The sequence below is a fragment of the Maniola hyperantus genome, chromosome 24, assembly GCF_902806685.2.
Source record: "Maniola hyperantus chromosome 24, iAphHyp1.2, whole genome shotgun sequence".
In the NCBI taxonomy this organism is placed as follows: domain Eukaryota; kingdom Metazoa; phylum Arthropoda; class Insecta; order Lepidoptera; family Nymphalidae; genus Maniola; species Maniola hyperantus.
The window spans coordinates 5,530,576-5,542,276 of NC_048559.1; the positions used below are offsets into that span (position 1 = coordinate 5,530,576).

The 11,701-nt window shown below is 41.7% G+C and overlaps 1 protein-coding gene across 3 annotated transcripts in view; it reads left to right on the forward strand.

Moving 5' to 3' along the window:
* mino (glycerol-3-phosphate acyltransferase mino) overlaps positions 1–11,701 on the forward strand; it is a 77,892-nt gene that overhangs the window by 62,097 nt on the left and 4,094 nt on the right. For all 3 annotated transcript variants that reach the window (XM_069506850.1, XM_069506848.1, XM_069506847.1), the window contains 12 exons: positions 1,309–1,473; positions 2,323–2,504; positions 3,081–3,317; positions 3,761–3,853; positions 5,581–5,675; positions 6,604–6,839; positions 7,185–7,383; positions 8,434–8,618; positions 9,193–9,340; positions 10,126–10,328; positions 10,995–11,143; positions 11,433–11,578. In XM_069506850.1, the coding sequence (XP_069362951.1) occupies positions 1,309–1,473; positions 2,323–2,504; positions 3,081–3,317; positions 3,761–3,853; positions 5,581–5,675; positions 6,604–6,839; positions 7,185–7,383; positions 8,434–8,618; positions 9,193–9,340; positions 10,126–10,328; positions 10,995–11,143; positions 11,433–11,578 (2,038 nt within the window). The remainder of the gene's footprint in view (positions 1–1,308; positions 1,474–2,322; positions 2,505–3,080; positions 3,318–3,760; positions 3,854–5,580; positions 5,676–6,603; positions 6,840–7,184; positions 7,384–8,433; positions 8,619–9,192; positions 9,341–10,125; positions 10,329–10,994; positions 11,144–11,432; positions 11,579–11,701) is intronic.

An 11,701-nucleotide genomic window follows, 5' to 3' on the forward strand; every position in this document is an offset into this window, starting at 1 on the left:
CGCGTCATTGATGATCGTGGACAGTTAGACTCTTTTCAAAAGAGATGGGATATCTACTTATCCGCGAGGCCACGAATTTTGCGCATAAGTGGCGTGGCAACTTGATGCAGATTGCAGCATATGTAACTGTTGTCTTAAAAATTCGTAACTCTTAATTTTTTGTTTCTCCCTACGATCTTAAAACATGAAATTAAATTTTAAAACCGGCCAAGTGCGAGTCAGGCTCGCGCAACGAGGGTTCCGTACTACAGTCGTATTTTTCGAAATTTTGCACGATAATTCAAAAACAATGATGCATAAAAATAAATAAAAATCTGTTTTAGAATGCACAGGTGCAGCCCTTTCATATGATACCCCACTTGATGTAGTTATCTTACTTCGAAAATTGAAAATACTAATTATTAGTTCATGACCACAATTTAATTTTTTTTGTGTGATGTAAGCCTAAATTCTCGGTTTTCAAATTTTTCCCCAAATGTCAGCTATGAGGTCTACCTACCTGCCAAATTTCATGATTGTAGGTGAACGGGAAGTACCCTGTAGGTTTCTTGACAGACAGACGGACAGACAGACAGACAACAAAGTGATCCTATAAGGGTTCCGTTTTTCCTTTTGAGGTACGGAACCCTAAAAATATTAACGTATGTGTGGGTTCAAATTATTATATTGTGAGGTTAATAAAAAGTACCTAGTTATTCGATATCATAGATAGAACTTAATTTTTTAATTTTAATCATATTTATTTCTTTTCAACCCTTAATTTTATTTATTTGTATGAACGAGTTATAAATATACCTAGATTGGACTTTGCCGATTTTTGTATAGTATATTGATCCTCTTCCGCAAGTTTTTTTAAGAATATTTGCCATGTTAATCGTGACTAATATTCTCCTTTCCTTTCCAATTGAGAGTAAAGCTTGTGCTAGGAGTGGGCACGAAATAGTGCAATGGGTGGGGTTTGAACCGCGGTCCTTTTGGATTTCCGTCCGCTCGTTAACTGTTGATCTATTGAGGCTTTATTAAAAAAGCTGTCAATAATTCTCCGCAAACATATTGGAACCATAGATAAATGACAAGATATGGTCAAGCGAACAAAATTTTCACGGTTTAGAAACCAAATAAATCAGCGCCACCTCTTAGATACTAATGAACGACACGTTTGAAATCCAGACGTCACTGAGGTTGCATTGGTGCTATAGCACCAATGAGTCGGTGCCACTTTGTTTGTTCAATAACCCTGTCCATACGAAGTAATATATAAGTCAATGATTGGAACATTTTATTTAAATTCTTTTTATTCTATTACAGGAGTCATGGAAGGACCCAAAATCGGAAGCGTCGGGGTCTGTGATCAACATATTGGACATTGGTCGCCAAACGTTTGCCAATGGCGGCGTGGTCGCGCGGTACTTGTGCGACTTGGCCCAGTGTGTGCACCTCGTCAAATATGACTTCAAAGATGTAGTTCCTAGTGTAAGTAACTTGAATATATTTTTTAGGGTTCCGTGCCTCAAAAGGAAAAAGGAACCCTTATACTATCACTTCGTTGTCTCTCTATCTGTCGTGTCTGTCAAGAAGGCTACAGGGTACTTTCCGTTGAGCTACAATCATGAAAGGCAGGTCTAAGTACGCGACAGGTCGAGATAGTAATCGGGGAAGGAACATCCCGAATACACCCGCACCCGCACAGCTCCCGCGCTAACCCGGTGCGGGCGAGCGCGGGTGACGTGTGGGGCATCCCACCGCCTCATATATCGATTGTCATCTCGATCTGTCGCGGACTGTCTTATAGCACAAGTAAATGAAAAAAATACGATAACCGTAAAAATTGTGGTTCCATCACAAAAAAATTTAAAGATTTGTCTTCTCGAAATAATTAGTTTACTAAATGACATCAAGATGACACTGCCCGTCATTAACTTTTGGACAACCTCCCTGGCGCAGTGGTGAGTGCTGTGGTCTTATCAGTGGGAGGCCCCCGGTGCGATTCCTGGCAGGAGAAATTCAAAATTTTAAAATTTCTAAATTTCCTCTGGTCTGGTCTGGTCTGAGGCTTCGGACGTGGCTAGTTATCACCCTACCGACAAAGGCGTGCCGCCACCAAGCGGTTTAGCGTTCCGGTGCGATGCCCTATAGAAACCAAAGGGGTATGTATGGGTTTAATAAAAGCTGTCATACCCCTTCCAGGTTAGGCCGCTTCCATCTTAGACTGTATCATCACTTACCACCAGGCGAGATTGCAGCCAAGGGGTAATTTCGATCTGAATATAAATATATCAAAGCCTACCGAACTTTCCCTTTATAATATCAGCTCGATTACAGGTGGTAAAAGACGAGCGATTCCAACGCGCGATAGAAGATACGACTCGCGAGGAGATGAAGAAGACAGCGAATGGCACGCACAAAAGTGAAGACACGTATACAACCACGAGGAGACGTGTTGAAGCGCGGGCCATGAAAGTGCTGGCCAGTGTCTCGTCTGCCATGTCCACACATGTTCTTCGGTAAGAGAAACTCTTTTCATTTTGACAGTTTTATACTGGAACTGAAACCGAAACCTCTTTCTCAAGGTCAATGTACAATAGTTCCTGCCGGCTACTGTGACGATCATCCGCCACCGAATCCAACACGGTTGGGCAGCGTTCAGGAAGCTTCGAGATGTCTTCTTGTCCAAAATTCTTCAGTGCTTGAACACCAAAGTCTTCGAACAGTGCGTGTTGCCAGTGATGACATATTGATCCGAGACATGGTCGCTAACTATGGGCCTCATAAGAAAGCTCATAGTCACTCAGCGGGCGATGGAGAGAGCTATGCTTGGAGATTCTCTACGTGATCAAATCAGAAATGAGTAGATCCGTAGGAGAACTAGAGTAACCGACATAGGTCAACGGATTGCGAAGCTGAAGTGGCAATGGACAGGGCACATAGTTCGTACAACTGATAGACGTTGGGGTCCCAAGATGCTGGAATTGCTTTTCTAGCAATACTAAAAAGAAAAAGATGTAGATACTCTAAATATAGTTAAGAGAAAAACATGAGAATCGACGCCATTTGTCATGATTGGTTCGCCTTACTTCTAGATTGGTTGCGTGGGTGTGTCACAAAGCGGTCCGTCGTATCGCAGGCGGCGGCTGCGGCACTCGGGCGGCTTGCGTTGAGCGCTTGCGTAGAGCCAAAGCCGCCGGCTTGCCGCTAGTGTTTGTGCCGCTACATCGCTCGCACTTTGACTACATCCTGGTCACCTTCACGCTGTATCTGACCGGGCTGAGACCGCCGCTGGTTGCCGCCGGCGACAATATGAGGATACCTTTCTTTGGGTGAGTGTTGTAATACAGTGCGACAAGGCTCTCTTGGGACTTGAATGACATTGACAGGGGGGCAACCCTCCACCTCCCATGGCCCCACCAACCTCTCGGTTATATGGGCCGAATACTTCCACATGCGCCGCCGCGCGGCCATCCAGCAGCTCGTTTGATATCGTCTGTCCACCTAGAATTGAATAGATTTTTTTTATTCACATAAAATTTTACAAGTACTTTTGAATCATCAATTGCATCTACCTAGTCCTACACTGGTTCGGAATGCCTTTTCTAGAAATTCGGCGGTTGCTCTTTTTAAAGATTTTATGCCGTGTATAAAAGTATTTGCAGTCCCGCGCATTTCCTTAAATTTCTATGGAGGTTTAAAAACATTAATTTGGTCCAGCTTTTTGGCGTTTAGTGTATTTCTGACGTTTTGATTGTCTTATTGTCTGTTACAGATGGTTTTTACGCGGCTGTGGTGCTTTCTTCATCAGACGTCGAGTGGACGGCTCGGAATATCACGGAGATCCTATTTATAAATCTGCTCTTAGGTATGATATTTCATTCTTACTGGACTCAAATGGTTACTATTTTGGTTTAAATTTAACGCATCTGACTTAAACGGGAGGTTTGTCAACAGATTTTAAGGCTACATTCTCATGACAGCTATTCAAATTCAAATTTCTTTATTGCGAATATGGGTAAACATTGTGGCTAATTCCGTTTTACATAATCTCGAAACTAAAGTGGCACGTCTTAATCTATTGCTGTCCCTTTCATGTTGCTTGCGGAAAAGGATAGCACTAGATTTAGACCTGTAGAACGATTTTCTAAAACCTGCATCAATCATTATTACAATCTCAATTGTTCTGATTGGCTGAATTTGTGCTATTCTTGTTGCAACAATGCATTGTAGCCAATAGTGAGCGAGCGTCAACCAATCAGAGGTGATTGCGATCGTGACATTGTATGTCATTGCTGTCATTCTCCCGCAATCGCGCAGCTGTTAATTTAATTTAGTTAAGAAACTGTGTACAAGAGAATCGGCCACAGTGGATATGTTACAAAAACAAAAAGGTACAGCCAAAGTCTCCCTGTTAGTATGCAATATGTTTTGATATACCTAACAACTTGTACATAGTTTTGATAAAATTAATCACATTAAATACTTAGTCACAACTTTATTTTTTTAAATTATAATAGTAAAATGTCAAAAATTAAAATAAAACTTAAGTGCAGTGCGTAATCGCCGTAAGGGGTTAAAAGAGGGGTTTGAAACTGGTGTAGTCCACGCGGACGAAGTTGCGGGTTGCTTTAGTCGACGCACAGATATGTCCAGATATGCAACTAGCGTGGCCCCCTCAGTCCCTCTCGCTCATGCAGATTTTCTTACTTGTGAAATGTCATTCCTTCTACACTTCACGTTGTTTGTCAAATACTCACGTACAAATACATTTTGACAAACAAAAAAAAGTGGCCACGGTGATAAGGACAAAGCATAATCATTTTGTCACGTTCTAACAAGAGCTTAAATGCATTTAGCTATCTCGCTCGAACAGTAAGTGTCACAATAGGGCTACTTCTAACAGTCCTTATTCTGAGAGTTGACGCATTTTAAACGGAGTCGTCGGACAATAAATGTCAATGACAGTAGGAATGTGCACGCAATGCAACCCGCTATCGATACTTAGCTACCTGTACACGCGGGGTCGATGGGTCAACGTGACCTTCATTAGCACTCTGACTCCTGATTGGTCGTTACGATTAAGGGTTGTCGTTTTTCTATAAACATAAAAAATTCAGATAGCGAAAAATTATCCATACTAATATTATAAATGCGAAAGTGTGTCTGTCTGTCTGTCTGCTAACCTTTCACGGCCCATTCGTTCAACCGATTTTGACTAAATTCGGTACAGAGATAGCTTGTATCCCGGGGAAGGACATAGAATACTTTTTATCCCGAAAAATCAAAGAGTTCCTATGGGATTTTTAAAAACCTAAATCCACGCGGACGAAGTCGCGGGCATCATCTATTTCCTATTAATACTTAACATACTTTAGCATATCGATCGTACCAAACCCGTTGTCGATATGCACGTCTACAATTCTTACGCACATCACTACACAAGTACACACATACACACCTCTCCATAAGACCGGTAAGTGCGAGCGAAACAGACAGATAAATATGATTTATGACCCGAAGCCTCAGTTTAAAATGCGTCGACTATAGTCATTAAATAAACATGGTTAAAATATGTCAATGGTTTTATTGCAGGGCATACATCCTGAACAGTTTGGCAGCAAATAACAATCTGGAGTTCTTTATCGAAGGGGGACGCACTAGGACGGGAAAACCGCAATTACCTAAAGGTAAGTACACAATATCATCATGACTTATTGAATCTTGAAACATTTATCTCAAGTAATATTGTATTTTATCATCTGATGTAAGATTTGTTTAATGCGTACTCGAAAAGGATATATTCGAGGTATGTCAACTTAATATCTCTTCTCACTGACCTCTATTAATACAAGTATGCTAGACTTGCAATTGCCGACCTGTTATTTTTTTCATAAAGAATATTAGCCATGTTAAATGACTAATATTCCCCTTTCCTCTCCAACTAAGCGTTAAACTTGTGCTAGGAGTAGGTACGACAATAGTGCAACGGGCGGGATTTGTACCATCGACCTTTCGGTTTTCAGTCCACTCCTTTACCCGTTGAGCTATTGAGGCTGTTATTGAAGTAAATTGATTTTGGTGCTGAAAGCAGCGTGAGCGTCATATGAGCGTACTCGGAACTAAATGTTAGTGATGAGACATCTGTCAACATAGTTTCAACATGAAGACAGTTTGACAAAGTGTCAATTTTAATTGGGATGATGCCTATGTCATAATTTCTTAGGAATCACTAAATGGAGGGTCTTCCAAAATTCGTTAAATTCACGCCCGCTTAACGGTTGGTTTCAAGTTTGCTAACCATTTTAAATTATCGACTTAACTAAAAAAGTACGTCAAATTACGTCAAACGTTTATGACGTTACATCTAAGCACATATTTCATACAAACTCCCTTACCAAGCGAGCATTTTGACGTTTGATAAAGTCACTGATTTGACTAGTAGTCATCATCCCTATTTCCGGTACTCTTGGTGGGGCGCTTCGATTCGGCACAAAATGTAAATTTTGTATGGCAACCCTTTTCCAGCGTACTTGTATATGTCTATGCCATCTCAGTTTAACGACAAACTTATAAGGGCATATATTTTAATTTTTAACATATAAATTTTCCTAACAGCGGGTATTCTCTCCGTTATAATGGACGCATACAACGACGGTACAATAGACGATGCTCTGTTGGTGCCTGTAACTCTGAACTATGATCGCCTGGTGGACGGGAACTTTGTGCGAGAACAATTGGGCATGCCCAAACAGATGGAGACGTTCTGGTCTGCCTTGAGGGGGATATGGAGGACCCTGAACACCAACCACGGCAGCATACGAGTGGACTTCAACCAGCCTATATCACTCAAGGTATGTCCTCACACAAACATGCCCAAACAGATGGAGACGTTCTGGTCGGCCTTGAGGAGAATATGGAGGACCCTAAAAACACATATGGCAGTATACAAGTGGAGTTCAACCAGCCTTATCGCCCAATCAAATATGCTCAAGCAGACTTTAATGCTTGTTTTGGTCCCCAATTTTTTTTCCATAATAGGAAAATATAACCTACCACCACCACAGAAAAAGATGGATGCTTCTGCTGTTTGCTTAAAATTTTGTGAAATAATTTTAACTGAGTCTGACACCCTCGTATTTTGTTACGTTCACCACCAAGGCGTGAATAGGCAAATATAAAAAAAAATCTCTTTACAGGAATTAGTGACCTCATTTCAAAAGTACAATTACTTGAAAGCACCGATAGAGAGGGCCTTGACGCCACCTAACAACAACCTAGCCGTGAACCTAGACAGGCAGATCTTATACAACCACAGTCACAGCAGCTTGTTCGGGGATGACGTCAGCACTGACCATAAGATGATGGTGGAGGCCATCGGCAGACATCTTGTTTATGGTACGTTTGCTCTATATATTTATACTGAGATTGAGCTTCATTTACATTTCCTTAGACATTGTTATTCGTAGTACGCATAGACATAAATGACAAGATATGCCCAAGAGAACAAAAATTTTCACGTTTTTGGAACCAAATAAATCAGCGTCACCTCTTAGATACTAATGAACGACCCGTTTGAAATCCAGACGTCACTGAGGTTGCATTGGTGCTAAAGCACCACTGAATCGGTGCCATTTTGTTTGTTCAATAGCCCTGTCCATACGAAGTAATGTATAAGTCAATGGTAGTACGGAACAAGCAAATACAGTACGCGGCCGAAAGTAATGTACATCGACCTTTAGATAGCAGATTTGTAGAGTGTTGTCCCTGTCGTTGAGACCGACAAAACGTTATATAGGTGTGAGTGATAAGAGACAACGCTCTACAAAGCCGAAATGTCATTCTAAGGGCCGATGTACATTACTTTCGGCCGCTTACTGTAAAGGACAATGACAGAATTTCTATAGAACCGTAACTCATTTTATTATATAAAAGTCGTTTACACGTATGCTTTATGCAGCATTTTGTTGCTGTTTCATCACTGATAACTAAACATAGGATTGAACACCTCTAGAACTTGCGGTTTTTCATTAATTCTAAGATTAAGTCACATAATGATTCTAGGTTATATGCAAATTTACCTATGATTTGTGAAACTAATAAAAACATCTGCAAGTTTAAAATCACTATTTTTAATTTTTAAGTGGTTATTTAATACTAGGATAATTATCATTAACTAGCTGCTGCCCGCGACTTCGTCCGCGTGGATTTAAGTTTTCCAAAATCCCGTGGGAACTCGTTAATTTTCCGGGATAAAAAGTAGCCTATGTGCTAATCCAGGGTACCTATAGTCTATCTCCATTCCAAATTTTAGCCAAATCCGTCCAGTAGTTTTTGCGTGAAGCAGTAACAAACATACACACACACATATTAGTCGGGATTTATATTGTCTGTAAATTGGTAGGTCAGGACCTGGCATTGTGCTTTAATTAAGTGATTCCTGTACAGACGCAGCCCAATCAACGGCCCTGATGTGCACCAACGTGGTATCGTACGTGCTGCTGACCGAGCAGCGCCGCGGCTGCACCCTGTCGCAGCTGCAGGCCAGCGTGTCCGCGCGCGGCAAGGCTCTGAAGCTGGCCGGCCGGGATCTGGGCTACACGGGCGATGACCATCTCGTCACCAAGCGAGCTGTGAGTGTCAGATGAATTTATATTTACTAATCTGCCTAGTTATTATACTTTATTATTATATTTTTTTTATGTATAAAACGGGTACATACCACGATTAATTTTTGTTTTTATTTGTCGATATTTCAACCCAATTGCACGGGTCGTGGTCACGACGGGACTGCGGTGCTGCGAGAGATGAAGTTCGAGCTGTCAAGGGCAGTAGCGAACTACCCTCTTTCTTGTTCTTTTCGCTTTTTAACCGACTTCAAAAAAAGGAGGAGGTTCTCAATTCGTCGGAATCTTTTTTTTTTTTTTTTATACATAAAAATATGTCGTTAAACCACGAAACAAGCTTAAAATCATTAGTTTATTATTATACATACTCTGCCCTATCCCGTGGGAATTGCGAGCAATCTGGGCTTATTCGTACATCGGAAATTGGAAAGGTAACGTCTGTGCACAATTTCAGTTTTCAGTAAACCCTTGGAGTGTTTGGACTGAGCGTTGATGAGTCAGTCATTGACTATAGTGAGTCAGAATTGTTCTTAATATTAATATTATTTTCATTTAATTATTATTATTTTGATGGTTTCAGTTGGAGATGCTGGGCAACTCTCTGGTGCGAGTGGAGGGCAGCGGCGCCAACAGAACTGTACGAGCTCACGCATCAGTACCGGCAGCTTTAGAGCTGTCGTATTACGCCAACGCGCTCGTCGCGCACTACGCCGCGCCCGCCATAGTGGGTGAGTGAGCTGGAAACTACAAGACCTAAGGCTAAACCTAAGATACAGAACGATAAGGCTATCTTGGCGCGTGACGAAAATTGGAACTAACGTTGCCGTCAAGTGTCCCTTATGTTCTTGTTTGAATATTCTAAGTTTTTGTTCTCCAACAGCGCCCCCTGTCAATGTCATGGAAGTGCCAAGAGAGCCTTGTCGCACTCTATAGGGCTCTGTTACATAATCCCATACAAGTGATAGAGACAAAATCATCAGTAAGCGTTAACCATTATGAGCCACCATTCACCAACCAATCACAAACGCAACTTTGTTTTCGAATTGAATTTCGAATGGATTTGAAAACATATTTGTGATTTGGTGACTCAAAAGGGTTAACGCGCAATGAGGTTTTTGCCTCTATCACTGGTATGGGATTACGTAACATCGAGTGCCCTATAGTAACTTCTTTCCGTGGTTAGTGTACAGGTATTCGTAGAAGGTAGCACAGTAGTAGTAAAAAATCATTCTCTTCAAAGAATAAACTTCTTTGAAGAAAATGATTTCTACTATAAGTCCCGCAAATTGCTATTGCGCTGGAACTATGTCTCTTTAACATCGAAATGACGTTTTTGACGTCATTTCGATGGAGCTGATGGTATATTTAAGTAAAAATATACTATCAGCTCGAAACTGCAGTCTAGTGCTGACGTCACTAAAATGGCGGCCACGCGCATTAGCAATTTGAGGCACTTAAACTACTGTACTACCTACTACCTGTGTTATTGACAAAAATATTATATCCGTTACAGCGACAGCGCTAGAAAGCATAGTATTCAAACAAAACTCGGATGAAAACACAGTCAGACACTCGGAACTAATGGAGGCAGCCCTGCAACTCAGTGAGATCCTCAGCCAAGAGTTCATACTGTGTGCGCCTTGCACCAGGATAGAAGAACGCCTTCAGGAAGCTCTAGAAGAACTTATCGCCCAGGACATACTCTCTGATACAAAGGTGATTAAAATAAACTCCTTAACACACAGTTGAATAAGTTAAAATTCCTAACACACAGGTGATTAAGTTATAATCCCTAACACACAGGTGATTAAGTTATAATCCCTAACACACAGGTGATTAAGTTATAATCCCTAACACACAGGTGATTAAGTTATAATCTCTAACACACAAGTTCACATACATTAAGTTAGTGAACTTAATCATTTATCAATCACATTCATCATAAAAGTCATCAAGTTGAATTCACTGACAAAAGCTCACTGACACACTTGTGATTTAGTTAAACTCACTGATACTTGTTTAATAGATTACTCCGTGACTGAGGGGCAAAAGTAAACCAAATGGAGTGAATCCTATAAAATGGTAATGATGTATATGAGTTTGTGAAAATGGCTACATATCACTAAAAACTGCTTCAAAATCGGTTGAGCTTGAATTGACAAAATTGCGAATTTAAACACAAACATACATGGAAAGCGCAGCGTTGGAAGACCCCCCCACTAGGCGGACTGCTGGATTTAGGCGGCGCAAGACTGTGGCGTGTGGAAGTCCCTACAAGAAATCTATGTCCAACAGTGGACGTCTATCGGTTGACGATAAATGTCGAATTATTGAGAACCTCCTAATTTTCAAGTACATAATTTAAAATGAATTCTTTTCCAGCCCCCAGATGCTTTGGAGGAGCAGCGCTGGTCGCGACGGTTCGCCAAAAACTTCGACGAGGACGACGACGAGGAAGACGAATTTCGGCCTGACCCGACTCGTCTCATCAAATACAAAATATCTAAAAGCCCAGAAGCGCTTGCGGAACGGTACGTACAGTTCATTTTTACGTTGACCGGTGAATGAAAACGTGAGGAAACCTGCAAGCCTGAGTACTCTATAATGTTCACAAAGGCGTGTGAAGTCTGCCAAAAGTTGGCTATGGCTTGCAGCCAATCGGATCGAACGGCAAGCGGTGGAAAGCATACGCAAACACCCGTCCACACGCTTGCTAGTGCTGGTTGTTTGCCACAAGCATGAAGCGCGTCCATTATATAGCCGTGCCAGCGTCAAAAAAGGTTTTCTTGCATTAATTTTTTCTTGGTTTATTGTTTCCAGTCGTCGGCTAGTGCAGACGATCAGGCCGCTGCTGGAAGGCTACGCGGCCACGTGCCGCTGCGTCCGCGACGCCACACAGAAAGAGGTGGTGGGCGCCGCGTTAGACTCGCTACTGGAGAGCTTCGCGCAGAACAGAATGCTTTATGGTAAGTAATAGAGATAAGAGACCATCAACTAGTAGACGCCTAATAGCCGCGCGAAGATTACATATCTCGCGACAGGCGTAAATCTCGCGATCATTGCTGTCAAACGTCACACGTAACAGCAGC